Here is a 27,087-nt window from a genome sequence, read left to right on the forward strand (position 1 = left end):
ACTTATCTGTTTGCATACTTTTTTTTATACTTCAATGACCTCCCCAGGGATGGTGGATGGGGTAATTATCCTCCAATCGCCACCCCAGCAGATCAGAAAGCTCACTAGCACCAGAAATTTTAGATTTGGGCAAAAGAATGGGTAGTGGGCATCCCACCCATGTACTGGGCCAAAGCCCCACTCTAAAAGGGTCAAGCTAGTCTTCTGCCTGTTTGGGTGCAGAGAGAGGGTCTGCCACAATATGCCTGCAGGGAACAGAAATCCTACAAGACACCAGGGATATTAACATTGTGCCAAAACAAACAAAAGGATGGGGGTGCCCTATCCTGGAATCAAGCCATAACCCCAGCCCAGAAGGGGTAATCATCTCTTTCCTTGGGCCGATAGGAGGTTCATCAGATTGGGGAGATTTCTGAAACATTTTTTAAAACTATACATCGCATGTGTATGCCTCACATGGGTCCTGTGTCGTTTTATTTCCCACAATGTCCTGCAAACCTCAAACTTTTCCTAAAATCATGTATTTGCCTTGCATTTCAGTGAGGTAAACGTCTGGAATCCACAGTGATCTAAAAAAAATGCCTACCACCCAACGTTCCCCCTTTCTTGTATCTATAAAAACGTTACCTCACTTGTGTGGCTCAGCCTCCGTGACAGACATTTAGGGACGTTTGCATCACCGAAATGAAAGGAAAATGTGTGATCTCAGGCAAAGTTTGAGGTTTGCACACTTTGTGGGTAAGAAAACGTTGTATATCCACAAAGTGTGCAGGTTTGGAGTGGTATAGGTGGAGGCTAAGCTTGGGTCCAATGACCTCAGCTACTCCTATGGGGATGCCTCCATATTTGAGTTTTGGGCCTTTTCCTGTTCCAGGACTAGGCCCACACACACAAGTGGTACTGTTTTTATCAGGAGATGTGTGGGAACTTGGTGTAGTATGAAATTTATGAATCCCGACAGATTATAGAACCTTAAATCAAAAGAATCTTTGGAAAATGTGTATTTTTAGCCAAAGTTTAAGGTTTGCTTGGGCATCTGAGTAAGTAAATCTTATGAGATCCGTCACAGCCACCCTGGGCTCCCCTGGGTCACTAGTTTTCTGAAGTATCTGTGTTTTGATAGGTGTCCCTGGGTGCCAGCCAAGCTAGCTTTCTTACAAAACAAATTGCAAAAAATGGTCCGTTTTGAATTTAAAATCTTAATCTATCCATGTTGCATTTTATGTTTTTTCCAATCAACTGCACTAGGCTTATTCACATAGGTGGGAAGTGGGGAATCATTTATAATCAGGAGACATGTGGGAACACTGGGATGGTAATTTGTGTACCCCAACAGATTGCTAAACCTTTCCTGCACAAAAATGGGAGGAAATGTGTGTTTTATTGAAAGTTTGAAGTCTACATGAGTGCCTTGGTAAAAGAAAAACGAAAAACATCTTGGTATATCCACGCAGGTCATATCACACTGGACTTCTCTGGGGCTCTAGCTTTCTGAAATATATGAGTTTGGCAGGTTTCCCTGGATGCTGGCAGAATTAGGACCCAAATTCCACAGCCACCCACACTGCAAAAAAAGGGTTAGTTTTGAGTGTAAAATTTTTATTTGTCCATGTTGTGTTTTAGAGTCTTTCCTAAGACAAGTAGGTTTCCCTGGGTGGAGGCTGGGCTCGTAAGTCACACCTACCCACACTGTAAAAAAAAAAAAAAAAACATTGATTTTGCTGGTCAAAATGTAATGACTCAAGGTTGAGATTTTGGCTATTCTTTGTCGCAGGCCGTAGGCCTAGCCACACAAGTGGGATACCATTTTTTTATTGGGAGGCATAGGGAAACACAGAATAGTAGAGCATTTGATACTACAATTGGATTTATCCGCAACTGTGGCTTCTAAATGTAAGCAAGTGTGCAAAAAAAGAAGACATTTTGAAAAATTCCCTCTGAATCACATGATAGTATGAGAGACCACAATTCGGAGGTTTACACATACCTACTGTTCCTAACCTCAGTATCTTGTGTATATTTCAGAAATACGCAGACTTCCTTCATACCATTTTTTCATTCTCTATAATTTACCATCGGAATTGATGTATAGTCGGTACACAATGAAAAATCCCTGTAAACTGCATCTCAGTAGTTGGCTCTGAATATCGTGTGTTTATGAAGAACCTACAAACCCACCATACGCCCAGTATCAGAAAGGTCTGTGGGACTGGCTGTTTTTTCTTACTCTTTTTCATTATTTTTTTTCTTTCAACAGTTAGTTTCTTTGGGAAAAACCTTGCTAGAGCTACAAAAATGTCCTCTTGCTGAAGTTAGAATTGTGTCTACCTTTCAGAAATGTATGGGATCACGCACAAGTTTTACACTTGCTTCCACCACAAACGGAAAGCAAAAATTAGAAAAGATTTACTACTTCTTGGAAAGGCACAAAAACTGTTGGGTTTTGATACTACTTGCTTCTGGCAGCAGGTAAGATGGCAATTCTAGCCCAGCAAACCTGTTGTTAATGCCATTTTAGGAAAAAAGTATACACTTCTTGCAGGGCACTTTTTCTCTTTTAATATTTGGATATTTTCTCGGTTCCTTCCAGAGGAATCTACATACCCTTTAGAAACCCTTGGGTTTTGGGAAAAAAGGACGCAAATGTAGTGTGTATATCTTTTGTGGAAAACAGTTATGAAGATGTAAATTTGACCTACCCCTAACATCTAAAAAAGGATTTAGCTTTGGAGGTGGGGCTCAAAGCTCTAGCAGTCAAGAGGTTAAAGACTATGGGCTGATTTGAAGTTTGGCGTGCAGAGCACTTCATCACAAGCTTAACGGATATGCTGCCCACTCCAATTACATGTGTAAATAACAAATAAAGTACAACATTCGTTTTTTTGTTTTTTTTAAATAGGTGAAATTAATGTTAATTGTGTTGTGTGATATTGTAATACTCAAATACCATGTTTTAAAGAAGTATGAAAAAAATAATTTAAAAAAATACATTTATGTATAAAACACACTGTACATTAAAAAATACTGATACTGTTCATAGGATTGTTATTAGAAATCAAGAACAAAAACATACAAACCAAAAACAATGTAGGCATATGCTGTCAGAAAATGTGTCATGTCCTTGCAATGTCTATGCTTCAGTTAATGACCATCTGCTTCCTATTATAATATTCTGCTGGGGGTATCACATCAAGGTCGTGCCCAGGAACATTTTTCAGTCATGGGGTAATTGAACGTTATATATTGATGCAAAATTGTGCAGAATGTAACACACTACGATAACAACAACAAAACTTTCAGTAGAGGTCTATTTAGAGATGAGCAGTAATGAAGAATCAATCAAAAGTTGGCAGATGGCCTTTCAGACCAGTTGTCAGTTTCTGCCTTTTGGAGGCAAGGAGCACTATAAGTTTGACAATGTAGAAATAGCTAACTCTACCTTTAGAAATATCCTTTCCAGCACTGGTTTGCCACCGGGTATAGCGTATGAGTCCTTACATACCTATGGCGGGCCCTCTGATGCCATATCAGCCACGTTTAGTTCTTTCCTGACCGTCGAGCACAGCATGGTGGTCCCAGGCTGGAAAAACTTTTCACCTGACAAAACTGTCAGCGGTTTCGGCAAACCTAATTTTACATTCACAAAAGCAACCATTTTCATCCCTTTTTGAAGGTTTGTCTTTGGAAAGTGTAAAAGATTCCTTTGGCATGGCAAGCAGCCGGCATTGTCGGGTTTTGCAGAAAGTGCTACCACCTTGCCAGCAGAAGTGTTTACTGTGAAAAAGCTTTATCAACCCGGCAGGGACCTTCCGTATGGCAGACCAGCCATGGCTGGGCTGGCGAAGGATGCGCCTCCGATGTTCTACACATTCGTTGTCCAGAACTAAGGTATAAATTACGTCCTCAGTATCTGCACTGTCAAACTGGGATCTTAAAAGGTTATGTGTGTCAATGCTGTAGAATGGCACTCCTCTCCTTCAGTATGGTGAGGATGTATCATCAGTTTTACAATTCAGTGCTTCAAGGGGTATGCACCATTAACTGTGTGCACAAAGCAAATAAAGAAAAGATAACAAGCATTTCCTGTTACAAAAAAAAGACAAAATGTTGTCACTATGCACACACATATATGCAACTCAAGAGGGCAGTATATTTTTGTGCAAACCTACGCAGTAGCCAATTTTGGCTAGATGTAGGGACATCACTGTTCTATTGATATTGCTGTTTTGAATTCACTTAATTAAGCTGCTCCACGTTAGACCTAGGTGGAAGCCAGTAGTTCTATGCAGTTGATGTGGTGACCCAGACACTAAGGAGCCAGGTACCATGCATAGTCATATGTGCGAGAATTGCACCCACACAAGTGAGTGATGCGTGGGTGGTGCTGGGAACCTACAGAAGAGGGTCAAAGAAACACCTGCCGAGCAAAAGATTGTTGTGTTCCTTCATTGCACAGAACTATGAGTGCGGGTCTTTATCAACACTAGATCATCCTAATAGCTCCCAGATTGTGACCACTGCCTAATGAGCCACTCCTGGATTGGGAGCATGTGTAGCATGTGGCACAATGGCTATAAAAGTGGCCATCATACCGAAGACATTCATTACAGTCCTTAGAGTGAGTGGACAGACGGCATTGCTTAGCTGAGTTTCAGATGGAGTATTAGCTGTTTACCTCACACTTGACAGGCATACTACTGCAAGAAAGGAGTAGAAAGTCGCGTGCTAAAATGTGCCTGGCGGAAAACCAAAACACGCAGGATTTGGTACGGCTCCTTTAAGGGCATCACACTGGCGTCATGCTAGTGTAATTTGCCAGCTTGTGTGTCCATGAATTGCTTAGTATTTGGCACAATACATGGAGTACATGTGGTCGTTTGCACAAAATGTGTCAAATGTAAAAATGTGTGTGGATTATGCTGACTCTGGGGAGATCTGTTTGAATGTGCCTGTGTGGGCTAGGCAACGTGGTTCATTTAGGTGATGGTATGAACTGTGGTGTGCCAGGATGTGCACGGTGAGGGTCAATATTGGAGTAAAGCAGTGCGGTGTTGGATGTTTAGGTATGAATGGGATAACTGGCTTACGTGTGCTATTGCAGATGTGAGTGAGCGGGTTGAGGTTTGCTACATTTGGGGATGTGATGAAAAAGGTGTTGTATGATAGGTATGTGGTATGAGCTCGATGAGATGTTGTAAGGAAATGCCTCCTTGGCATGGTTCCCCCCTGACTTTTTGCCTTTGCTGATGCCAAGTTATGATTTGAAAGTGTGCTAAGGCCTGCTAACAAGGCCCCAGCACCAGTGTTCTTTCCCTAACCTGTAGCTTCGTTTCCACAATTGGCACACCCTGGCATCCAGGTAAGTCCCTTGTAACTGGTACCCCTGGTACTAAGGGCCCTGATGCCAGGGAAGGTCTCTAAGGGCTGCAGCATGTCTTATGCCACCCTGGAGACCCCTCACTCAGCACAGACACACTGCTTACCAGCTTGTGTGTGCTGGTGGGGATAAAATTACTAAGTCGACATGGCACTCCCCTCAGGGTGCCATGCCAACCTCACACTGCCAATGGCATAGATAAGTCACCCCTCTAGCAGGCCTTACAGCCCTAAGGCAGGGTGCACTATACCATAGGTGAGGGCATAAGTGCATGAGCACTATGCCACTATAGTGTCTAAGCAAAACCTTAGACATTGTAAGTGCAGGGTAGCCATAAGAGTATATGGTCTGGGAGTCTGTCATGCACGAATTCCACAGCACCAAAATGGCTACACTGAAAACTGGGAAGTTTGGTATCAAACTTCTCAGCACAATAAAGGCACACTGATGCCAGTGTACATTTTATTGTAAAATACACCCCAGAGGGCATCTTAGAGATGCCCCCTGAAACCATACCCGACTACCAGTGTGGGCTGACTAGTTTTAGTAGCCTGCCACACACCAGACATGTTGCTGGCCACATGGGGAGAGTGCCTTTGTCACTCTTTGGCTAGTAACAAAGCCTGTACTGGGTAGAGGTGCTTCTCACCTCCCCCTGCAGGAACTGTAACACCTGGCGGTGAGCCCCAAAGGCTCACCCCCTTTGTTACAGCACCCCAGGGCACTCCAGCTAGTGGAGTTGCCCGCCTCCTCCGGCCACGGCCCCACTTTTGGCGGCAAGGCCGGAGGAGATAATGAGAAAAACAAGGAGGAGTCACTGGCCAGTCAGGACAGCCCCTAAGGTGTCCTGAGCTGAGGTGACTCTGACTTGTAGAAATCCTCCATCTTGCAGATGGAGGATTCCCCCAATAGGATTAGGGATGTGCCCCCCTCCCCTCAGGGAGGAGGCACAAAGAGGGTGTAGCCACCCTCAGGGCTAGTAGCCATTGGCTACTAACCCCCCAGACCTAAACACACCCCTAAATCGAGTATTTAGGGGCTCCCAGAACCTAGGTAACTAAATTCCTGCAACCTAAGACGAAGAAGGACTGCTGAGCTGAAAAACCCGCAGAGAAGACGGAGACACCAACTGCTTTGGCCCCAGCTTTACCGGCCTGTCTCCCCACTTCAAAAGAACTGCTACAGCGATGCGTTCCACAGGGTCCAGCGACCTCTGAAGCCTCAGAGGACTACCCTGCATCTAAAAGGACCAAGAACTCCTGAGGACAGTGGCTCTGTTCCAAAGAAGAAACATCTTTTAAAAAAAGAAGCAACTTTGAAAGAACAAACGTTTCCCGCCGGTAGCGTGAGACTTTGCACTCTGCACCCGACGCCCCGGCTCGACTTGTGGAGAACTAACACTACAGGAAGGACTCCCCGGCGACTGCGAGCCCGTGAGTGGCCAGAGTTGACCCCCCTGAGCCCCCACAGCAACGCCTGCAGAGGGAATCCAGAGCCTCCCCCAGACCGCGACTGTCTGCTTCTAAGAACCCGACGCCTGGTAAGGACACTGCACCCGCAGCCCCCAGGACCTGAAGGATCCGACCTCCAGTGCAGGAGCGACCCCCAGGTGGCCCTCTCCCTTGCCCAGGTGGTGGCTACCCCGAGGAGCCCCCCTTGCCTGCCTGCATCGCTGAAGAGACCCCTAGGTCTCCCATTGAACTACATTGCAAACCCGACGCCTGTTTGCACACTGCACCCGGCCGCCCCCGTGCCGCTGAGGGTGTACTTTTTGTGCTGACTTGTGTCCCCCCCGGTGCCCTAGAAAACCACCCTGGTCTGCCCTCCGAAGACGGGGGTACTTACCTGCTGGCGGACTGGAACCGGGGCACCCTCTTCTCCATTCTCCATATGCGTTTTGGGCACCACTTTGACCTCTGCACCTGACCGGCCCTGAGCTGCTGGTGTGGTAACTTTGGGGTTGCTCTGAACCCCCAACAGTGGGCTACCTTGGACCCAACTTTGAACCCTGTAGGTGGTTTACTTACCTGCAAAACTAACAAACACTTACCTCCCCCAGGAACTGTTGAAAATTGCAGTGTCCAGTTTTAAAATAGCTTATTGCCATTTGTGTGAAAACTGTATATGCTATTTTGCTAATTCAAAGTTCCTAAAGTTCCTAAGTGAAATACCTTTCATTTAAAGTATTGTTTGTAAATCTTGAACCTGTGGTTCTTAAAATAAACTAAGAAAATATATTTTTCTATATAAAAACCTATTGGCCTGGAATTGTCTTTGAGTGTGTGTTCCCCATTTATTGCCTGTGTGTGTACAACAAATGCTTAACACTACCCTCTGATAAGCCTACTGCTCGACCACACTACCACAAAATAGAGCATTAGAATTATCTCTTTTTGCCACTATCTTACCTCTAAGGGGAACCCTTGGACTCTGTGCATGCTATTTCTTACTTTGAAATAGTACATACAGAGCCAACTTCCTACATTGGTGGCTCAGCGGTGGGGTACAAGACTGTGCATTTGCTGGACTACTCAGCCAATACCTGATCACACAACTAAATTCCAAAAATTGTCATTAGAAACTGATTTTTGAAATTTGAGCTATTTTTCTAAATTTTTAAAAGTCCTGCTAGGGCCTTGTGTTAGTCCCTGTTAGCATTTCTTTTAGAGTTTAAAAGTTTTGTAAACGTTTGAATTAAGTTCTAGAGGTAGTTTTAGATTCTTAAAAAGTATTCCAACTTTTAGAAACATAATGTCTGCTGCAGAAGAGATTGTGATGGACCTCAACCTCACCCCTTACCTGCGTCTTAGGATGTCAGAGTTAAGGTCTCTCTGCAAAATCAAAAAGATTAAAACTGGTTCAAACCCTACCAAAGTACAGCTCCAGGAGCTGTTGGCAGAGTTTGCTAAAAACAAACCCTCAGATGATGGCCTCACAGAGGGGAACCCTAGTGACATGGAGGATTTCCCACCTCCAGTCCCAGATAGGGAGCCCAGGGTCTCTCAAACCCTGACCTCAAATGTAATAGTCAGAGATGCTGCTTCTCTCACAGGAAAGTCCAGCAACTCTGGAAGCATTGAGGGCAGCCTCAATGAAGATGACCTCCTGTTAGCCAGGATGGTCAAAAGACTGGCTTTAGAGAGACAGCTCCTAGCCATAGAAAGGGAAAGACAAGAGATGGGCCTAGGTCCCATCAATGGTGGCAGCAACATAAATAGGGTCAGAGATTATCCTGACATGTTGAAAATCCCAAAAGGGATTGTAACTAAATATGAAGATGGTGATGACATCGGTTCGCAGCTTTTGAGAGGGCTTGTGCAACCAGAAAAATAAACAGATCTCACTGGGGTGCCCTCCTTTGGGAAATGTTCACTGGAAAGTGTAGGGACGGACTCCTCACACTCTCTGGAAAAGATGCAGAATCCTATGACCTCATGAAGGCTACCCTGATTGAGGGCTTTGGATTCTCCACTGAGGAGTATAGAATTAGGTTCAGGGGGGCTCAAAAATCCTCGAGCCAGACCTGGGTTGATTTTGTAGACTACTCAGTGAAAACACTGGATGGTTGGATTCATGGCAGTCGTGTAAATGATTATGATGGGCTGTACAATTTATTTGTGAAAGAACACCTGTTAAGTAATTGTTTCAATGATAAACTGCATCAGCATCTGGTAGACCTAGGACCAATTTCTCCCCAAGAATTGGGAAAGAAGGCGGACCATTGGGTCAAGACTAGGGTGACCAAGACTTCCACAGGGGGTGACCAAAAGAAAGGGGTCACAAAGCCTCCCCAGGGGAAGAGTGTTGAGAGCAAATCAGGGTTCACACTGAAGCTACATTAGTCTCTGAGGGTGGGGTGGACTTAGCCACACTGGCTGCCTGGCCCCCTAATATGCAAAAATACAGGCAGCAACTCTTAATTAATGGGACAAGTGTAGAAGGCCTGAGGGATACAGGTGCCAGTGTCACCATGGTGACAGATAAACTGTTTTCCCCTGGTCAATACCTGGCTGGACAAACTTATCCAGTCACCAACGTTGACAATCAGACTAAAGTACATCCCATGGCTATGGTAACTTTGGAGTGGGGAGGGGTCAATGGCCTGAAACAGGTGGTGGTCTCCTCAAATATCCCTGTAGACTGTTTGCTTGGAAATGACCTGGTGTCCTCAGCATGGGCTGAGGTAGAACTCAAAACCCATGCAGCCATGCTGGGCATCCCTGAACTGGTGTGTGTCAAGACAAGGACACAGTGCAAGGCTCAGGGTGAAAAAGAGATGTTGGAGCCTGGAAAAAGGGCCCAACCCTCCAAGAGAAAAGGAAAGAAGACTGGGGAACCAGCTTCCACACAACAAGAGAAAGAGAATCTCTCTTCCCAGGAAGAAGTTCTGCCCTCTGAAGGAACTGAGCCCATGGAGGTAGAACCTTATCAGGTTGAGCTCCTAGGCCCAGGGGGACCCACAAGGGAACAGTTGTGTAAGGGGCAAGAAACATGTCCATCTCTTGAAGGCCTTAGGCATGAAGCTGCTGAAGAGTCCAAAGGAAAAATAACAGGAACACATAGGGGGTCATTCTGACCCCGGCGGTCTCAGACCGCCGGGGCCAGGGTCGGCGAGAGCACCGCCGACAGACCGGCGGTGCCCCACAGGGCATTCTGACCGCGGCGGTTCGGCCGTGGTCAGATGCGGAAAACCGGCGGTCTCCTGCCGGTTTTCCGCTGCCCGTGTGAATCCTCCATGGCGGCGGAGCGCGCTCCGCCGCCATGGGGATTCTGACACCCCCTACCGCCATCCTGTTCCTGATGGGTCTCCCGCCAGGAACAGGATGTCGGTAGGGGGTGCCGTGGGGCCCCTGGGGGCCCCTGCAGTGCCCATGCCAATGGCATGGGCACTGCAGGGGCCCCCGTAAGAGGGCCCCACTATGTATTTCAGTGTCTGCTATGCAGACACTGAAATACGCGACGGGTGCCACTGCACCCGTCGCACATACCCACTCCGCCGGCTCCATTCGGAGCCGGCTTCCTCGTGGGGAGGGGTTTCCCGCTGGGCTGGCGGCGGCCTTCTGGCGGTCGCCCGCCAGCCCAGCGGGAAAACCTGAATGGCCTCCGCGGTCTTTCGACCGCGGAGCGGCCATATGGCGGTTCCCGCGAGGCGGGCGGCGGGAAGGTGGACTCCTTTACACTGAGGCAAGAGATCCCAAACCTGGTGCCACTAGGAGAGTGGTAGTGCCTCAGGAGTTTAGGGAGTTCATTCTGACCTTAGCTCATGATATTCCTCTTGCTGGGCATTTGGGACAGACCAAGACTTAGGAGAGATTAGTCAACCATTTCTATTGGCCCAACATGTCCCAGAAGGTAAAGGAGTTTTGTGTTTCCTGTGCCACCTGTCAAGCCAGTGGTAAGACAGGTGGACACCCAAAGGCCCCCCTCATTCCACTTCCAGTGGTGGGGGACCCCTTTGAAAGAGTGGGTGTGGACATAGTGGGTCCACTTGAACCTCCCACAGCCTCAGGGAACCAATACATACTAGTAGTAGTGGATCATGCTACTAGATACCCTGAAGCAATTCCCCTTAGGCCGACTACTGCCCCTGCAGTAGCCAAAGCACTCATTGGTATTTTTACCAGAGTGGGATTTCCTAAGGAGGTGGTGTCTGACAGAGGTACCACCTTCATGTCAGCATACCTGAAGCATATGTGGAATGAGTGTGGGGTGACTTACAAATTCACCATACCATCCACAAACCAATGGTCTTGTAGAAAGATTTAACAAGACATTGAAAGACATGATCATGGGGCTCCCTGAAAAACTCAAAAGGAGATGGGATGTCCTCTTGCCATGTCTGCTTTTCGCGTAAAGAGAGGTGCCTCAGAAGGGAGTAGGGTTTTCCCCCTTTGAACTTCTGTTTGGCCATCCTGTCAGGGGATCACTAGCTCTTGTAAAAGAAGGCTGGGAAAGACCTCTTCATGAGCCTAAACAAGATATAGTGGACTATGTACTAGGCCTACGTTCAAGGATGGCAGAGTACATGGAAAAGGCAAGCAAAAACCTTGAGGCCAGCCAACAGCTCCAGAAGATGTGGTATGACCAAAAGGCTGCTATGGTTGAATTTCAGCCAGGGCAGAAAGTCTGGGTTCGGGAGCCTATGGCTCCCAGGGTACTTCAGGACAGATGGAGTGGCCCTTACCCAGTGCTAGACAGGAAGAGTCAGGTCACCTACCTGGTAGACCTAGGCACTAGCAGGACCCCCAAAAGCGTGATCCATGTGAACCGCCTCAAACTCTTCCATGACAGGGCAGATGTGAATCTGTTGATGGTAACAGATGAGGACCAGGAAGCTGAGAGTGAACCTCTCCCTGATCTCCTCTCCACAGACCCTAAAGATGGTTCAGTAGATGGAGTGATCTATTCAGACACCCTCTCTGGCCAACAGCAATCTGACTGTAGGAGGTCCTGCAACAATTTGCTGAGCTCTTTTCCCTAACCCCTGGTCAGACACACCTGTATACCCATGATGTGGACACAGGAGACAGCATGCATGTCAAAAATAAAATTTTCAGACAGTCTGACCAAGTTAAGGAAAGCATCAAACTGGAAGTCCGTAAGATGCTGGAATTGGGAGTCATTGAGCACTCTGACAGTCCCTGGGCTAGCCCAGTGGTCTTAGTCCCCAAACCTCACACCAAAGATGGAAAGAGAGAGATGAGGTTTTGTGTGGACTACAGAGGACTTAATTCTGTCACCAAGACAGATGCCCATCCCATTCCAAGAGCAGATGAATTGATTGATAAGCTAGGTGCTGCCAGATACTTAAGTACCTTTGCCCTGACAGCAGGGTACTGGCAAATCAAAATGGCACCAGGAGCAAAAGAAAAGACAGCATTCTCCACACCTGATGGGCACTATCAGTTCACTGTGATGCCCTTTGGTTTAAAGAATGCCCCTGCCACCTTCCAAAGGTTGGTGAATCAAGTCCTTACTGGCTTAGAGTCCTTTAGTGCAGCTTATCTTGACGATATTGCTGTCTTTAGCTCCAGCTGGCAGGATCACCTGGTCTACCTGAAGAAGGTTTTGAAGGCCCTGCAAGCAGCAGGCCTCTCTATCAAGGCACCCAAATGCCAGATAGGGCAGGGAACTGTGGTTTACTTGGGACACCTTGTAGGTGGAGGCTAAGTTCAGCCACTCCAGCCCAAGATCCAGACTATTCTGGACTGGGCAGCTCCAAAAACCCAGACTCAAGTCAGGGCATTCCTTGGCTTGACTGGGTACTACAGGAGGTTTGTGAAGGGATATGGATCTATAGTGACACCCCTCACAGAACTTACCTCCAAGAAAATGCCCAAGAATGTAAACTGGACTGTAGAATGCCAACAGGCCTTTGACACCATGAAACAAGCAATGTGCACAGCACCAGTTCTCAAAGCTCCAGATTACTCCAAGCAGTTCATTGTGCAGACTGATGCCTCTGAACATGGGGTAGGGGCAGTTTTATCGCAAACAAATGATGATGGCCTTGACCAGCCTGTTGCTTTTATTAGCAGGAGGTTACTCCCCAGGGAGCAGCATTGGAGTGCCATCGAGAGGGAGGCCTTTGCTGTGGTTTGGTCCCTGAAGAAGCCGAGACCATACCTCTTTGGTACTCACTTTGTAGTTCAGACTGACCACAAACCTCTCAGATGGCTAATGCAAATGAAAGGTGAAAATCCAAAACTGTTGAGGTGGTCCATCTCCCTACAGGGAATGGACTTTATAGTGGAACACAGACCTGGGACTGCCCATGCCAATGCAGATGGCCTTTCCAGGTTCTTCCACAAAGAAAATGAAGACTCTCTTGGGAAAGGTTAGTCTTATCCTCTTTCGTTTGGGGGGGTCTTGTGTAAGGAAATGTTTCCTTGGCATGGTTACTCCCTGACTTTTTGCCTTTGCTGATGCCAAGTTATTATTTGAAAGTGTGCTGAGGCCTGCTAACCAGGCCCCAGCACCAGTGTTCTTTCCCTAACCTGTACCTTTGTTTCCACTATTGGCACACCCTGGCATCCAGGTAAGTCCCTTGTAACTGGTACCCCTGGTACCAAGGGCCCTGATGCCAGGGAAGGTCTCTAAGGGCTGCAGCATGTCTTATGCCACCCTGGAGACCCCACACTCAGCACAGACACACTGCTTACCAGCTTGTGTGTGCAGGTGGGGATAAAATGACTAAATCGACATGGCACTTCCCTCAGGGTGCCATGCCAACCTCACACTGCCTATGGCATAGATAAGTCACCCCTCTAGCAGGCCTTACAGCCCTAAGGCAGGGTGCACTATACCATAGGTGAGGGCATAAGTGCATGAGCACTATGCCCCTACAGTGTCTAAGCAAAACCTTAGACATTGTAAGTGCAGGGTAGCCATAAGAGTATATGGTCTGGGAGTCTGTCATGCACGAACTCCACAGCACCATAATGGCTACACTGAAAACTGGGAAACTTGGTATCAAACTTCTCAGCACAATAAAGGCACACTGATGCCAGTGTACATTTTATAGCAACATACACCCCAGAGGGCACCTTAGAGGTGCCCCCTGAAACCTTAACCGACTATCCGTGTAGGCTGACTAGTTTTAGCAGCCTGCCACACACCAGACATGTTGTATGGCCACATGGGGAGAGTGCCTTTGTCACTCTGTGGCTAGTAACAAAGCCTGTACTGGGTGGAGGTGCTTCTCACCTCCCCTGCAGGAACTGTAACACCTGGCGGTGAGCCTCAAAGGCTCACCCCCTGTGGTACAGCCCCCCAGGTCACTCCAGCTAGTGGAGTTGCCCGCCCCCTCCGGCCATGGCCCCACTTTTGGCGGCAAGGCCGGAGGAGATAATGAGAAAACAAGGAGGAGTCACTGGCCAGTCAGGACAGCCCCTAAGGTGTCCTGAGCTGAGGTGACTCTGACTTGTAGAAATCCTCCATCTTGCAGATGGAGGATTCCCCCAATAGGATTAGGGATGTGCCCCTCTCCCCTCAGGGAGGAAGCACAAAGAGGGTGTAGCCACCCTCAGGGCTAGTAGCTATTGGCTACTAACCCCCCAGACCCAAACACACCCCTATATCGAGTATTTAGGGGCTCCCAGAACCTAGGTAACTAGATTCCTGCAACCTAAGACGAAGAAGGACTGCTGATCTGAAAAACCTGCAGAGAAGACGGAGACACCAACTGCTTTGGTCCCAGCTTTACCGGCCTGTCTCCCCACTTCAAAAGAACTGCTACAGCGACCCATTTCGCAGGGTCCAGCAACCTCTGAAGCCTCAGAGGACTACCCTGCATCTAAAAGGAGACCAAGAACTCCCGAGGACAGCGGCTCTGCTCCAAAGAAGAAACATCTTTGCAACATAGAAGCAACTTTGAAAGAACACACGTTTCCCGCCAGAAGCGTGAGAATTTGCACTCTGCACCCGATGCCCCAGCTCGACTTGTGGAGAACTAACACTACAGGGAGGACTCCCTGGCGACTGCGAGCCTGTGAGTGGCCAGAGTTGACCCCCTGAGCCCCCACAGCGATGCCTGCAGAGGGAATCCAGAGGCTCCCCCTGACCGCGACTGCCTGCTTCTAAGAACCCGACGCCTGGTAAGGACACTGCACCCGTAGCCCCCAGGACCTGAAGGATCCGACCTCCAGTGCAGGAGCGACCCCCAGGTGGCCCTCTCCCTTGCCCAGGTGGTGGCTACCCCGAGGAGCCCCCCCCTTGCCTGCCTGCATCGCTGAAGAGACCCCAAGGTCTCCCATTGAACTACATTGCAAACCCGACGCCTGTTTGCACACTGCACCCGGCCGCCCCCGTGCCACTGAGGGTGTACTTTTTGTCCTGACTTGTGTCCCCCCCGGTGCCCTACAAAACCACCCTGGTCTGCCCTCCGAAGACCTGGCAGACTGGAACCAGGGCACCCCCTTCTCCATTGAAGCCTATGCGTTTTGGGCACCTCTTTGACCTCTGCACCTGACCGGCCCTGAGCTGCTGGTGTGGTAACTTTGGGGTTGCTCTGAACCCCCAACGGTGGGCTACCTTGGACCCAACTTTGAACCCTGTAGGTGGTTTACTTACCTGCAAAACTAACAAACACTTACCTCCCCAAGGAACTGTTGAACATTGCAGTGCCCAGTTTTAAAATAGCTTATTGCCATTTGTGTGAAAACTGTATATGCTATTTTGCTAATTCAAAGTTCCTAAGTGAAATACCTTTCATTTAAAGTATTGTTTGTAAATCTTGAACCTGTGGTTCTTAAAATAAACTAAGAAAATATATTTTTCTATATAAAAACCTATTGGCCTGGAATTGTCTTTGAGTGTGTGTTCCCTATTTATTGCCTGTGTGTGTACAACAAATGCTTAACACTACCCTCTGATAAGCCTACTGCTCGACCACACTACCACAAAATAGAGCATTAGAATTATCTCTTTTTGCCACTATCTTACCTCTAAGGGGAACCCTTGGACTCTGTGCATGCTATTTCTTACTTTGAAATAGTACATACAGAGCCAACTTCCTACAGATGTGATATAGTTGCACTTGTGTGAGGCTTGGAGATCTGGGTGGTGTATGGTATGCCTGAGAGTGAGGTATGAGCCTACTGAGGTGTGGCATGTCTGTTCTGTGTGTCACTGGCTGGGCTGAGTGAGATGTGGTATAGTTGGGCATCTAGGTAAAACCTATGTGGAGTGTGACATGTCTGACTGCATAGGGAGCTTGGTGAGGAATACCGTGTTAAGACGTAACAATGTGAGCAAAGCAAGACGTGTTTGCATGAGAGCTGAGCGTGGTCTGGTATGTTTGGTTGTACATGAGCATGGTGAGGTATAGCGAGTTTGGGTGTGTGAGGTAAGATTGTGTGCGTTGTGATGTGTTATTTTCGGGTGCAAATTGTGGACCTGGGTGAGTTGCAGTATGTTTAAGTATAATTGATAATTCTAGATAATTCGGTATTTTTCAGTGTTTTGGGTGTGCTTTGTTATAAACATTACGGCGTCCCGGCTTGACCTGCAGCTGACAAGCTTGCTTTAAAACACTGAGGGCGGATCTGATTTTTTTTTTAACAGAAATGGGATAATCTTTCCTAGGGTTGGCAAAGCAGTGGAACGGCCCAGTACCTGGTGGAACACTACGATGGAATATTCAGGTGCCCTAAATGTTTAAGTCTTAAACTTACAACAAATACCCACTTTTAAGAACGGGCAATAATGGAAACAAGAAATCAGGTTAAAATACACCTTCCAGCAAATAAGCATATAATATTAATTTACAAAATTAGAGAAGCACAGTAAAGTGAAATAAATATGCAGCCTTTTAAGCATTTACCTGCTTGTTTTGTAAAACCGGTAGGATTTTTAGGTGAAGCTTCGGTAACTAGGTAAAGGCGTGTAGGATGTGGTGTAGGCATGCCTGCTTGTGCTGGTATAGTTACGCAGTCAGAGATGCCCCTAATCCTTCAACTAGACTTCATCCAATCACTATAAGAAATCTTTGAATCCCTATGAAAACGATCAGTGTGCCACGCTTACTCCAGTAAATCAGGGTGAGTGCTCATGTACTGTCACATCCCGCACCATACTGCACTGTAATTCCAATACAACGGTGCCTCCCTAGTGGCTCTTCACAGTTACTTTACTAAATCAAAGAAATTCCATCACATTCCTTAATTTGGGTGAGATGTAATATGGCAAAGCAAGTCTAACTACTTCTATACAGAAAAGTAGAGCTAGGAGATTTATTTTCCCACAATCTAACAATTATTACTGAGCACACCTATTTAGATAAATGGTTGGCCTGATTTGGAGAGCAAAATAGTCCAGCTTTAGGGACATTTAAATATAAGTGGGAAACCATTTCAATAGGATACTTTAAGATTAAAAGAAAGGCATTTGAATATGGAAACTACACACACATACACATTTTCCTCCTAAAAAAAAATCTGTATGTAGTAGTGTAGGGAATGTAGTAATGTGGGGAATCATACCTTTAATTTGACTAATGCAATAAGGAGACAAAACAAATAGTACATTAGCGTTTCACACCACAGAGGTCCTTCCCCAGATGTAATGTATTCGAGGGAAAAGGTGTGGCTGAAAGGTGGAAGTCATGCTTTGTGTGAGCCTCATAAGATTGAGCCCCCAAAGAACCTCTTGGTTGAACTAGGACACCTCTGCTATGCAGGACTCCTACTCACCAGGGACATCTCTTTCGCAGTGGCTAAGGAGCGTTCCACCACCCCAGCTAAGAGCCAGCAGCTGAAAAATAAAACAATAGTCTTCTATTGTTTTATTTTTCAGCTGCTGGCTCAGCCAGGATTTGCAGGGAGGGCAGGGCTGGGCCATGTGAGGGTGGATAGGAGAGGGAGGAGAAGAGGAAAGGTGGAGTGGAGTCACTGAGTGGCCTTAAGTGCGCATATCAGTTCGGCCGGCCGTCTGAGGAATTTCGTCTACAGAGATTTTCCTAGTCATAAATACAGAAATAGGGCATAATTCTGTAAAGATGAATCACACAATTTCCCTAACTCAGAACATGGAGATGAAGAATTAGTTACCAATAGTAATTAGGGCCTCTCCCTTCTACTCACACCTTGGATGATGATGTCAGAACCTGCATGCTGCCATGTCCAGTCTCGATTCAGAAGCGGAATTCCTAAAGTCCCTCCAAAATGCTGAATACTTTGCATATGGCCCTGAATTACACTGTCCATCTAAATGTTTATTACTGTTTTATTTATGTCATTTTATGTAGTGTGTACAATACCCAAAAGTGTATCTGAGCACTTTACATTACAAGTATAGCATCCATGTAGTTTACAAAAAATAGTTACATAGGTTTAGTTATGTTAGAACAATATACAGTTACGCAACTTTAAACATACAGCACATACATGAACAAAGTCATGCTGAAATTTATATACTTTTGCGAAGACGATATGTGATGACTAACAAACAGGAAGAAGGAAGAAAAAGGCAAACAAGCTGGCACCGTTTTACCTCCAACATAGCCTCTGTGATCATGTCTAGATTAAGTGGATAGGGGTGCGCACTGTTGTCAGTTCAGATATTGTCCGGGAGTCAACGGCGCAACATGATGGTCTCCATGAGAAAACAAGAACTTTTTGCCGGCGAAATAAGATGGTCACATGCAAACCCCAAGGGGGCAGTCCATGCTCTAACCTACAAAGACTGACCACGTTCCTCTGACCATGAGCCCTTTACACTGACTTCTGACAAAACGAGATATAAATATTAATATCCTGTACCTCCTCTACAAAGTTTATCAGAACCAAGGTAAACTCTTCCTTATTAAAATACCTTAATGCATCTCAAACGTCAAAGCCAGGTGCATTCATTTGTTTCTGAGTTAGATCTCTGAACTAACAAGACTCATCCCCTCTTGCCTCGAAGCTCCGTTGAAGATAACCTGTTCTGATCCATATGTGAAGCCTACACAACAGAACCTGGCTGTCCCTTCCCATGCACTTCTGGGTTATTTCCATCTCTAATGGGCCACATGGAAAAGAAGGAAGGATAAAAGAGAGGACAAATCCATATACTGAGAAACCAATATAGGCAGCCACCAGCATTAAGCATAACTCTAGTGTTTCAAAAAGCAAAATGGTGCCTTAAACATAACATTGGCACCCTAAATATACAGCAAGAAAGCCTCAAAAACAAGGTTTAAATTGTGACCACAAAATCCTCCACAGTGTCCACTCAAATGCACAATTTAAAAATCATCCACAACATGACACTTTTGAGAGCACTTCCCCATCAACACAGGTGATGGCAGAGGCTTGCACAAAAATAGGCAAAACACTACAAGACTGTGGGAGAAGTTGTGATACTTACATAGTATGTCTTTTTCATGAAACCCCTTCTATTAGATACATTCACGCACTGTCTTTGTTCATGAGCAGTTCCTGCCTGCAACCCAAACCAATCTTTAACACCACCAGAGAAGCCCCTCTTTACCGAGCAAGTGATTTCTCCCCCTACCTCTTCACTTTCCTAAACTTAGCAATGGATCAGAAGTCCACCCTTTGCCTTTCTTAAAAGTTTCGACTCCTCTCATTTGCCACCAAGATGTCTCACAATGTAGACTAAACCAGTTTGTTTCATCCAGCACGAAATCCGATCCAGTCCATATCTACACTTGACAGCACAGTGATAATATTCAGAAAAGACAGCGATTGCTTTGCCTCAAGAACTTAAAAGGATTGGGTGGCAATACCTAGGCACAAGTTAGGGTATTCTAACAGTAGGATGAATATACAGATTCCAGTTCAAGAATTTAGCACGGAGCAGAAGGAACCACTCCCATTCCAGGGAGATCTGCACTAAGCTGTTGGAGCTGCTTATGGTTCAAGATCTCTACAAATGAGCCAAAGGCGCGACTCCCAATCGAGGATCACACTGGGGTGAGGGTGTGGTTCTCAACATAGAAATATTATCACTGCACTGAAGCAGCTATTACCAAGGTAAGATTTTTACTATCAAGCTGAGGGATCTAATTCTAGAGGAGAAACTCTATCACTGAGCCAATTCAACTGTTTTAGAGTCACCTGTCGAGCAGCACCTAGTCAAGAAACTCAAATAAACACCAGTGAAAGAGCTCACAATGAAGAGATTTTACAACAGGGTGCCATTCCAAAATTCACTTTACCACTGAACTGAAAGACTGCTTTCAATATGAGCTGCTGAGACAATCTAATACACGCCCCTCTTGTCCTCACTCGCTCCTCATTAAACTCTTTAATATTAAGTATCTCTTCACTGAAGGGAAAGACACAGAATGGTGGACACCCTCTTACCGCTCAGCACAGTGTACTTAAGCGCTTCTTGCGCCACCATGTTCACCAATCCATTGAGCAAAGCGTCCAGTGTGTTTCCCAATTCCATAAGGTACTTGGATTCCCAGGCCAGGCAGTACTGCTCTGTGCTCTGCAGCAAGCTCTGCCACGGGGCAGCAAAACTTCCTATGAAAGAAAAAACAAACAATGTTAGGGCAGGTGAGGAAATGATGTGGTCAATTTTAGGAACTGCAGAAGCCTTCTTTTACTTATGTGAGCTGGGTTATATCACAGTGTTTGTATACAGAGCACAAGGGAACTGATGAATTGTACAAGGAATGTAATGAATAACATGCAGGCATAAAAGTGCCGTCCTGAAGATAAGGCTCAATCTTCAGCAAGTACCACATCATTATCATCACCTTTTTTTTTTTTTACAATCTTGACACAAAATGTAATACATCTGTACATCTATGTAGTAATATCAAGTGTGGTGATTGTATTGTACAAACTATGAACATAATCATCTCAAGATAAGTCATTTGTACTGTGTTAAGTGTTCAAAACAGATACTATGTGTATGTCATCTAGGCATATATGGCATGAGCCATGTAATAAGCAACAAAGAGGATGAGCTGGTTATTTTGAAGAGAGCCCCAGTGGGAAAGTTAAATAACCTAAGAGAGGTTGAACACCAGGTAGGATTAGTGATAACTCCTGTGTTCATGACCATTTAAGATTTTGGTTAAGTGGGAGTTAATTATACTGGTGGATGCATGTCGGAGAGTAGACTGAATAGGGCGCCTTATAATTGAGTTTGGATTAAGGGATGCAGGTTTGACCATACTAGCCCAGCTGCTGTGGTTGGCGAAGGGGTTTGTCATCTCTTGGCCTTCGGTAAAAGGAAGGATTACTTTAAGGTCTTTCCTGAAGGAGTTTATTGGAAGGGTCAATCTGATGAGCAAGGGAAGCCTGTTACAGAGTTTGGAGGCTCGCACAGCAGTATGTCCCCCCTCTGTTTATGTGTTTGCCTAGGAAGTGGTTGGGCAACTATATTACTAGGCATCCAGTAGGGGATCTGAAATGTCGCTTGTTCCTTCACTAGATGTCAAAGTAGTTTTTGGAGAGGCATGACATGGTCTTTAGTTTTCGGTTCAGCTGTAAATCTAGTGGCAGCATTATGGACTCTGCTGCAATACCAGTGGCACGGATGATACAGCGCTTGTAATGGGCGCATACTTGGAATGTGTGGACTCAATGTCTAAGTAAAGATATTGCCAGCACACAAGCTGTATCAAGGCTATAGTACAAACCGGATGTAAGAACTACCTGGATGAATCCCACAATACGCGTCAGTAACACAGGATTTACAGTTCAGACTAACACAACTCGTTGTCCTTGAAATTCAAAATGGGGAAATGTGCTTGAGGTGGCCGTTTTTGAAGCAGTAATGGGTTGTAGGGGGTGTCTATAAAGTGCGTTAGCTTTCTTCGTATTTGTCATCTTACTGTACTGGCTAAAATCAATGTTAAAGGCTAATATATCATGTTAAAAATGTGCTTGCTCATCCAATTAAGCAATTAGACAGCCAGCTTGAGCCACGTGCTAAATTCGAAGAGTAAAACCCAAACTTAAAAAAAAGGAAAAATAACTTTTTGGGGTGCCAATTGCATGGCTTACGATCTAGGGCACCAGTTGTTGGCTGCTAGTACAGTTCTACCCATATAATTGTCCAAATATCTGTCTGAATAGAGTACAGTAGTGTATCATCTCTGGAAAATATGGCAGAAATGATCATTTGCGTTCTCTATGACCTAAGTTTAAGTATGACTTATTTACATTATGGCATTTAAATGAAGATATTTTTTAATTATGAGCATATCGGGCAGCAAATGACCATGTGCCCGTGGCTGACAAAAAACAATTTTAAGTCAAATGGAAGAACATAAAGATAGCCCCTGCGACAAGCCTAACCCTCCCGTTTGTGCTGTAGCAGGGAATCGGAGTCTGCAAGGAAACGATGAGCAATGAAGCCTGAAAACAAGAATATCATCCATTTTTCTGATTGTGCTGACAAGCCTGTGCTGAGGCTGGGAAAACTCTAGTACGACACATGAAGTTGAAAGGGGGATAACGTGTATACAGGGAAAGATGGCAGAAAAGTAAGAGCAATGTTTCTCACATCCAGGACCTCTCCCGGCAGTCAAAGGTCAGGCACCTGACGGATGCAATTCCTTGTAAGAAAACCAGGAGAATGCCGAGTACCTGACAAGGGCTTCCTTGGGGCCTGTGAATCCCATTGTTTTGTAGGTACATTATTGCTGTAGCATCAGTCTGCCATGCTACGCAGTGCTGATCTACAAGGGGCCTTTGCCCTAGGCCATTACTGAAGTAGGAGTTGGGTGGCTTATCACTTCCTGTCCACTGCCCACTACTGAATGCAATGTAGAGCCACCAGGTATGCGTGGTCAGCTCCAGAGGACTTTGGAGATGATCAGATGTCACAACTCTGACTTTAAGGAGATAAAACTCTTTGAATGCTAGCCATTACTAAGCCAAAGGTGATAACACAGAGGGTGAAATCTCTAGAATGGGGGATTACAGGCCATAGTTTCACAGATGTTTTGTACCGCTTACTCTGTCAGAGTCCTTCTCAACAATTAGTTAGAAAACTTACTGCTCTCATCTTGCTGGAAATCTTGGTTATACTAACTTTAAGGATAAGGAAGGAAGTGGCAATTGTCAGAAAGGCTCTTCACACACTGAAAAACCTCTCCCTCCTAGGAGACTGGAACAAGATGGAGCATACTAAAATACTGTGGAGTTAAATTCAGTAGATGCTAAAGATGAGAAATGCACGGGCAAAAGCAATCACGAGACTGGTGACAAGTGCTGGAAAATCAAATGGGCAGACAAGGGTGGAAGGGTGTGTGGCCATACTTTGTACTTGATTGCAAGAATGTGGTGAAACATTATTCACAGAGAACGAAGATGATGTGTTACACAATGCTGAACAAGCAGAAGTCTAGGAGGCCGATCTTGGGAATGATGTATGTATGATTCCTTCCCAGGAAGGGGGTAGGTCCCCAGCTTGGGTTCATAAAGGACAGATGAAGAGGTTGAGCTTTGCCCTGAGAATCTTCATTGTGACATTATGCCTTGGTTGGTCAAGGCACAATCAGCATCCTTGTGAGAGATACAGTGAATTTAGGGTATCACCCCTCTCAAATCAATCTCAACCTCCACGCCTCTATCCTCTGAGCAATCAGATGAGGGGACATTAAAATGATGAGGCAAAAAAAGTGGAAAGGGAAGGAAAGTCGTGCTTCACACTAAGAGACCGAGGGGTGATATTTCATTCCATATTCCGTCTGGGAAGCAAACACTGGAGACTTCTGAGCATTTATGCACAATCCCTCTTGGGCAGAGGTTATAAAATGTGCACCTTCTCAGGTAACTCCCCCCGCGGAGATGATAGTGGGTGGCATCAAAACTGACACTGCAATCAGGTTACAGAGCAAGGCAAATCATGCTTTATGTGCTACTGTAAAAATACGGCCAAGAATATTCGATTCCAAGTCGGGCATCTTTGAGGTGCAAAGGCTACATCCTTGAGAAGGATTCCAGGACAAAGGCACAGGCCTTGGTGTGCTAGAAGTCAGATGAGGGAAATCCTTTCCTCAACAGAATTCCCAAAGTATTTATTGATCATATCAAGTGCTCTCCATGTTACTGCCTGCCTTGTCTTACACCATCCCAGCTTTCAGTAGCCTGCAATAACTGATGGCAGGTTGTCCCATTCTATGTGTTCTTGTACTTTCTGTCTTTTGGTCATGGCGAAGGATCTATTTATGATACCTCAAGTGTTCTGTGCTTGCGTGCTCTCGGAGAATCAGCTGGATTCATCTCAGAGGCGGCTGAGCATGGTTCTTAGTGTACTCACAATACTGCCCCTCCATTTATAAAAAAAAATTGTGCACAAAGACTCTCCTGACTATCCTCTGCAGAACATTTAAGTCTTCAAAACAGGGGTCACTCTTCCATTATTTTGCAGCTTTGAGGTTCTCCTTCCAGAAATGCTGGATTTTGAGAAGGACTATACTGAAACAATCTCTGTCAGGCGGTGCCCAAAGAATCTTGAACTACCTCCCCCATGAGGTCTGGCTATTTATGTACTATGCAATATTTTTTAAAAGACCTGGAACTCCTCCGGTTAGAAAGACATCTCTTTTTGTGACTCCCTTTACCTTGAACTTTTTTCGTGAGCCAGTGGTTTTCCCTATTCTTGCTTTGGTGTCATTGCTGCTGTTTCACACTCTGCCATTTGCTATTCTATGCATAAACAACTTTCCATCTCAAACTAAGGTATACTCTGTAATTATGAGAAGTGTTGTTCTTATTCCTCTTTTCTACTGTATTGACTGCATTGACCCCTGTAAGGATTTTAGTTGAGTGGCCTGCACAAGTAATGGGTCTACATTTATCCTCCACTCGGAACCAAACACCCTATTGCAATGCTTGACTCACTCAGGGTAGGCCTACTCAAGGGAAGTGGTGTGAGCTAGTAATCACCATTTGCTGTCACGCAACAATAACACTCAATAAATGTTTTTCCAGTTTGTGATTTTTATTTGGTAAAAGGAAGAGTACATTTATTACACACACACACTACTCAATACTATGCAGTAATTTACAAATATACATAAAGGTGATGAAAATACCCTGTGATAACATTACATAATCACCTCTGGTCACGTAACGGGGTCCAGACCAACAAACAAAATGTCAAAATATCATCGTTTTAGGATGAAAAAAATGCAATAATCAAAAATAATACTGTGTACATGCCCTTATTAATGTTAATAGGGCATATATCCTTTTATCAGTAATCTCTGTCAACATTATTCTTGAAATCATTTAAAAATGATTATCACATGTGCCTGCATGTTTTTTAATATATTGTCAACATTGAAAACGCAATCATAAAAACAACCCATAGAGGGCCTTACACATAGATCACAAATTACATGTAACCATAAAATTCACCTCTCGAGGGCACTATACATCATGCACTTTTTTAGACAAATTTAGGCCACATTAGTTGCAGCCATAAACTTCGCACCCAGAAGTTACTGCACTCCAAGCTATAGCGTATATGCTACAGCCTCAGGAATGCTCAAAACCTCCCAAAAAAGTCCTGGGTAGTTATTCTTTCTCTGAACCTTTCAGCTTAGGGTCAGTACTGTGAAAACACTTCCATGGGCTCTCGGGGGTCGCTGCAGTGATATTGCCGCTTCTCCACACTCTTTTTTATTATCTTGGCGGCTGCCCCCACAATCCTGGACCCACCACATGCAGCAGAAATGGCTTGGCCATTTCAGGCCCCACAGGGCATTATGGGCCACTCCTCCGGGAGCAGTGAATAACTTATGAGCGGCTCGCCTGCTATTTCGGGGAGAGCCGCTGTCTTCTTTCCTTTTTATTTATTGCAGCGCGGCCTCGTGTTGCTTAGCTTTTTCTTTTTGTGGGGGTGGCTGGCCCCAACTGGGCACCATGCGCTCTGCTTTTGTTGGGTGATAGCTCAGAGAGCCCCCCCCCAGCTTCCCTCGGTGCTGGGATGTGTAGCGGCCTCCCGTTCCCCCCACACACAGGCACGGGGAGTGGAGCGGGCCAGACACAATGGGGGAGAATTCTTCTTGCAGCGACCCATGGACCTAGCTGTAGGAAAGTACCATCTTGCCTGGCATGTTACCCCCATTTATCACTGTATATATGTTGTTTTAGTTGTATGTGTCACTGGGACCCTGACAGCCAGGGCCCCAGTGCTCATAAGTGTGCCTGAATGTGTTACCTGTGTTATGACTAACTGTCTCACTGAGGCTATGCTAATCAGAACCTCAGTGGTTATGCTCTCTCATTTCTTTCAAATTGTCACTAACAGGCTAGTGACCAATTTTACCAATTTACATTGGCATACTGGAACACCCTTATAATTCCCTAGTATATGGTACTGAGGTACCCAGGGTATTGGGGTTCCAGGAGATCCCTATGGGCTGCAGCATTTCTTTTGCCACCCATAGGGAGCTATGACAATTCTTACACAGGCCTGCCACTGCAGCCTGAGTGAAATAACGTCCACGTTATTTCACAGCCATTTTACACTGCACTTAAGTAACTTATAAGTCACCTATACGTCTCACCTTTACCTGGTAAAGGTTGGGTGCTAAGTTACTTAGTGTGTGGGCACCCTGGCACTAGCCAAGGTGCCCCCACATTGTTCAGGGCCAATTCCCCGGACTTTGTGAGTGCGGGGACACCATTACACGCGTGCACTACATATAGGTCACTACCTATATGTAGCTTCACAATGGTAACTCCGAATATGGCCATGTAAGATGTCTATGATCATGGAATTGCCCCCTCTATGCCATCCTGGCATAGTTGGCCCAATCCCATAGGTCTGTAGCTCAGACCTGGGTACTGCCAAACTGCCTTTCCCGGGGTTTCACTGCAGCTGCTGCCAACCCCTCAGACAGGTTTCTGCCCTTCTGGGGTCCAGCCAGGCCTGGCCCAGGAAGGCAGAACAAAGGACTTCCTCAGAGAGAGGGTGTTACACCCTCTCCCTTTGGAAAATGGTGTTAGGGCTTGGGAGGAGTAGCCTCCCCCAGCCTCTGGAAATGCTTTCATGAGCACAGATGGTGCCCATTTCTGCATAAGCCAGTCTACACCGGTTCAGGGACCCCTCAGCCCTGCTCTGGCGCGAAACTGGACAAAGGAAAGGGGAGTGACCACTCCCCTGACCTGCACCTCCCCTGGGAGGTGCCCAGAGCTCCTCCAGTGTGCTCCAGACCTCTGCCATCTTGGAAACAGAGGTGCTGCTGGCACACTGGACTGCTCTGAGTGGCCAGTGCCAACAGGTGA

At 45.9% G+C, this 27,087-nt stretch overlaps 1 protein-coding gene across 4 annotated transcripts in view; it reads right to left on the minus strand.

Annotated features, from left to right (window-relative positions):
• The window catches only part of TMCO4 (transmembrane and coiled-coil domains 4), a 488,865-nt gene that overhangs the window by 183,527 nt on the left and 278,251 nt on the right, over positions 1-27,087 (minus strand). For all 4 annotated transcript variants that reach the window (XM_069240165.1, XM_069240164.1, XM_069240166.1 and 1 more), the window contains one exon: positions 20,188-20,352. In XM_069240165.1, coding sequence (XP_069096266.1) covers positions 20,188-20,352 — 165 coding nt within the window. The remainder of the gene's footprint in view (positions 1-20,187; positions 20,353-27,087) is intronic.

The sequence above is a fragment of the Pleurodeles waltl genome, chromosome 6 (genome assembly GCF_031143425.1).
Source record: "Pleurodeles waltl isolate 20211129_DDA chromosome 6, aPleWal1.hap1.20221129, whole genome shotgun sequence".
NCBI lineage: Eukaryota > Metazoa > Chordata > Amphibia > Caudata > Salamandridae > Pleurodeles > Pleurodeles waltl.